We start from the raw sequence: 4,851 nt of genomic DNA, 5'->3' as shown, positions 1-4,851 counted from the left end.
TAAAGTTGAAATTTTTTGTCGAAAAGTCTTACTCGGGAACACTGACAGAGTTACCCTGCCCGAGTGAAGTTGAAGAACAACAACGTTCTTATGGTATTTCATAGCTGGACTCCTCAGCTATTCACTACAGTTAGCAGCAATGTCTTCTTTTCCCAACTGCCCGAGATATCTGTCAACATTGTGTGCAATTTCATGCTACTACCCCAAAAATCAAAAATTAGTCTAGAGGCAAGGCAAAAATGAATTTTTAACATTTTTTTTTTTGCTGTTTCGGATTCCTTGGTCAATTTTGAGTACAGCCTGTGGCCAGGTCTTTTAAAATAAAAACAAAATGAAAATACGACCCACCCTAATTAAATATATTTTGTATATCGGGTGACCCGATTCGGGTAATAGCTTCTAACTTACATTTGACAGTCCAATGCTTGTGCTTCGTCGATTGTTGTGCTGTGGATTTGTTGTGCAAGATTTTTCGCTAAGCATAGTTTATTTATTGAACTGACTGTAATGGAATGCCCTCAACAACACACGGAGACTCCGAAGTCCTCCAGAGTCTATAAACCAATGGACACCAGACGCCCCATTGCGTGATTTTCAGTTTGGGCACAGACAACCGATTCCAAGGCGCGTATTCAAATTCACTGGCGGGCAGAATGCGAATGGCGACAAGAGCAAGCAAACGTTCCGCAGAGGTAAATATGCCGGTACAAAAAATACTCCATCCCCCAAGACAGGGTTGGCTCATTGTCAACTCATTGTGTCTTCTCTTTTTTACAGAGAGAATAGCCATGAAAACAAGCCCGATGAAACGACACAAAGAGTTATTCAAAAGCAGATATTTACGTACGGCTATTCATCTGTTATCGATAATGACGATAAAATAATGACAAGCTCTGGGTAACATGGTCCTTTATACAGTAAAATTCAAGTTAAAAATTTGAAGTACAAGATTTGAAATCAACAGATTAAAAATACTTTGATCGATGGAAGTAATAGACCCGATAATAATACTGGTCATATGCTTGCCGTCTGTAACAGGTTAAAACGGGACGATGTTGCTAAGAATCATGTTTGGTATAATCGCCGCTTCGACCTGTTAATGAAATTTTGAGAGGCTGAGACGAAATAGTGTGCTGGGAAGAGTGTGATTTCCTAACCATTTTTTTTTTGTGTAAGTTACGTAGTGTTAGTCCTATAAAATATAATTGGATTGGTCATTCGACTAGTTAGACCCGTACGAAGTACCGGGGTCTTATAGGTTTACGCATACGTTTGTAACACGTCGAATTGGACTCCCTGAGTAAGGGGAAACCTATTGTGGTTGTCCAGAGATGCCAAATCAGCAAGAAAAAAAATGTCCGTCTGTCCGTCCGTCCGTCTGTCTGTCTGCACGATAACTTGAGTAAAACGCATCCGATTTTGAAAATTCTTTTTTTCCCCGTTTGGTAATGTCAAAAGACAGGCTAAGTTCGAAGATGAGTGATTTTGGATCGACCCCTCCCGAGCTGGACCCCAATAAGTGCTTTACGGTTTTTCGAAGATATCTCCGGACATTTAAACGCTATACTCGTAAATGATACATCGAATGAAAGATATTTACAATACCGATCGACAAAAAAAAAAGTTTATGGAAATCGGATGACCGACTTGTGAGTTAGACCCCTTGGTGTGAAACAGGCACAGGGCGGCAAGCAGTTTTTGCTTGTAGGTCGGCCAAATTTTAACCAATTTTCGTTTGTTTTAGCTTTATTAGATAGGTATTGACTGTACCAATCAGGGAAAAAAAAGTTTATGAAATTATGTTCTCCGGAGCGTGAGCTAGGTCTCTTGGAGTGAGCTCTTATCTGGCTACTCGGAAGTACAGTGAACGTGGTGTATTTTGACAATATCTCGAGTAAATTTTGACCGAATTTCATGAATTTTTTTTTGTTTGAAAGGTATTAACAAATGTAAAGCGTCGGTACTATTTCCGGTCTCCTAACAAAATGGCTGCCGGCGGCCATATTGGATTTTATTAAAAGTGATATATCTTGGGAAAAATGGTACTTAGAGAGTTTCTGTTAACATGGAAATAATTTGTTATGTGTGTGGGGTGCTTCAGGGATTCCATATATGGACATCTATATATACCTATATACAGCTATATTGAGCTATATACAGGCATATAGAGCTATATAATAGCATATTCCTCTGTGAAATGTTTATTTTCAGTGAAATATAGGTAAATATAGCGGTATATAGCTGTTTAAATAGGAATTTATGAAATTTGACTTCGTACGGGGCTGTCTATATTGCCTCCGGCAATTTAATTGTAACAAGGCAAAGAGTGGATAATGTAAGTGATTTAAAAGGAAGAATAGTTTTTCAGCAGAGAAGAAAATGAAGTAAGAGAAATGAAGAGTTTCACATTAAATCACACGCGTTTTCGAAACTTTCGGAATCAATTGTCTGTCGTTGTGGTATCGTCTGATCATCATCATTCGGATCTTTGCCATGACCACCGAGGTACAAACACAGAATCGCCGCTAATCGAGCATCATTTGTTCGGGCTGCAACTAATTCCCTGTGTGCCACTTCAACAAATTTCAGGTAAAATCAGTTAATCATGCACTTATGCATCCTTTGAACCGCATTATTTTCCCCGCACGTGTCCATCACGTGTTCCATGCGATTGAAAATGCACTTCGTTTCAACAACTTTCTCTTTATTAACCAAAAATCAATCAAATCTGTCCATATCACCTGAAACATCCGGTGCTATTCGTTGTCTCTCTTTCTTCTCCTTGGGCATTTTATGTTCCAATTGCTTAACGCCCGTATCCTCACTTTGCGGTATAGATTCGCCCAAGTCAAATTCCTTCGGTTTCACTTGCGGTTGCAGTTTCTCCTGCAACGATGCCAGCGATATCAGAATGGCCTCTTCCGTCCGTATTGTGCGGGATCCTGTTCAAAACGAAGAAAATTAATTTGCTGCATTCAATGTGACACTTGTGACAGATCGTACAAACCTTGACATGGCACAGTGTTCAGGTAATGATCGAATAGCAAACTCGGATCTTCTGCGTCCAATTTATCGTCCGTTTCCAGTGCCGACTCAAGGCCTTGCAAGCCACCATAAACGATCAACGCATGATTGTATGGCAGTGATTCGGCTGTCACGTCATGGATGGAGTCACCTTTGTCCGATGTGCCGATCGTTAGATCGTAGCCGTTATCGTATGGTGATTTTAGGAAGACGTCCGACAACGATTTTGCAATGCGTACGGTGTAGCCCCAATAAACGCCGGTATCGTTGCGTGGCTCGGAAGGTGATACGATGACACCTTTCAGTTTACGTGATTTTAGGTCTGGAAATTGATAAAAAGAAATTTTTTAGGAAATTCGACTCGTTCAAGCAGAAAATGTCGACTCGGGAAGAAGCCAGAAATTTGGAGCGAGTTCGGGGACTCCCTCAGAGTCGGACTGGATAGTGGAGAGTCAAAGGCCTTTGAGCTTCGAACGGCGAAATTTTTTAAAAGACTTCTCGTTCATACAGCCCTTGGGCCTGAACTTCCTCGACTTGGTAAACTTTAGGAATAGAGTCCCTGACACCCGTAATGTCTTGTTAAACAAAAACTTACCTTGGCTCGCATCCAATTTAACCGTAACCCTCAATCCGGCATTCAATATTTTGTCGACCAAGCAATCGTTGAGCAGTCCGATGTTAACATATGAGCCTTTCGTCTCCTTGGCTGGCTTATTCGTTACAATTCCTTCCCTAAAACACGATACGGCCATAATTAAACTTTGGATTCCAATTCTGCGGAACAACGTTGTCCTACACTCACCTATAAATGAAATCATTTTGTTGCCGCAGATGATGAGGAGCATCTAGTGGGTTGAGAAGACCAGAAAATTTCAGGTCCTTGTGCAAAGGGAAGAAGAATTTCCGCAAATACTGCGGACACTCCAGATACTGCAATATCCGTGCCAATTGCACACAGCAATGTCGGATCTGTTCACCGTCGTCGTTTATCTCTTCGACACGCGACCGTTTCGGATTCGTCGATGAATTCACACCAAGATCGTCGAACACAATCACCTCGTCCACTTTGAATATACAAGCGGCTCGAGCTATCTGTCCGGCCAAATATGTTCGCAGTTCTTGGGACTGTGCATTGTCTAGAATTGAGCCCGGTACGGCTATGCTGACGGTCGATACAGATCTGACTGGCGCTACAGTTGTTTGTTTTTGTTGTTTCTGCTGATCGACTGCTTCCCTTTGCTTTCGTTTCTCCAACTTCTTCTCCAGATTTTGGTCCTTGTACTTCTTCTTCAGCTCTTTGCTTTCTCGGTGGATTTGTTTCCAACTTTTGCCACTTTCAACCGAATTGGACATTTTAATTCGAAAAGATGTACACAACTCATGTAACACGCGTGATATGTCAACTTGAGACTTGACAGTTTTGACATTTCCGATTTTCGGAGAAAATTGTACTAAATGTTTGAAAGATTTATGAAACGTACTGGATTTACTATTGCACAAGGTTAAAATGAGTAAGGTAGGTATGAGCTATAGTATTAAAAGAACGAAAAAAGAAAGAGAGAAAAGACCACTTGTTTAACTCCAGTTACCTAGGAACAAACCAGTCAATTTAACTGAGCTCGTTTGGGGCATATTCTTTTTGACATTCTCTTTTAACACTTCGCCGTAGAGTGTTAAGTGAAAGCGTTTTTTGTCTCGAGGTCACAAAAACAAATTTATATTGTTTGTAAGCAGAGTCCCACTCTCATCATCATTTGTCTATCTATCAACTTTGGGACTATAAAATAGTTGCAGCGATTGTGTTGTCCTTGAAGATATGGGAGCAAA

At 40.7% G+C, this 4,851-nt stretch overlaps 1 protein-coding gene across 1 annotated transcript; it reads right to left on the bottom strand.

Annotated features, from left to right (window-relative positions):
• Nucleotides 1-2,683: 2,683 nt before the first annotated feature.
• On the bottom strand, nt 2,684-4,450 carry LOC119079798 (putative methyltransferase C9orf114 homolog). Its single transcript, XM_037187859.1, has 4 exons — nt 3,827-4,450; nt 3,620-3,756; nt 3,008-3,346; nt 2,684-2,942 (listed from the first exon to the last, which is right to left on the bottom strand). Exons 1-4 carry the CDS (start codon nt 4,375-4,377, stop codon nt 2,719-2,721), a joined length of 1,251 nt encoding a protein of 416 aa, XP_037043754.1. The 5' UTR covers nt 4,378-4,450; the 3' UTR covers nt 2,684-2,718.
• Nucleotides 4,451-4,851: the final 401 nt, after the last annotated feature.

This window comes from Bradysia coprophila, unplaced genomic scaffold (genome assembly GCF_014529535.1).
Source record: "Bradysia coprophila strain Holo2 unplaced genomic scaffold, BU_Bcop_v1 contig_339, whole genome shotgun sequence".
Classification (NCBI taxonomy): domain Eukaryota; kingdom Metazoa; phylum Arthropoda; class Insecta; order Diptera; family Sciaridae; genus Bradysia; species Bradysia coprophila.
The sequence above is the reverse complement of the archived record's forward strand: the minus strand, read 5'-3'. Positions and strand labels throughout refer to the sequence as shown.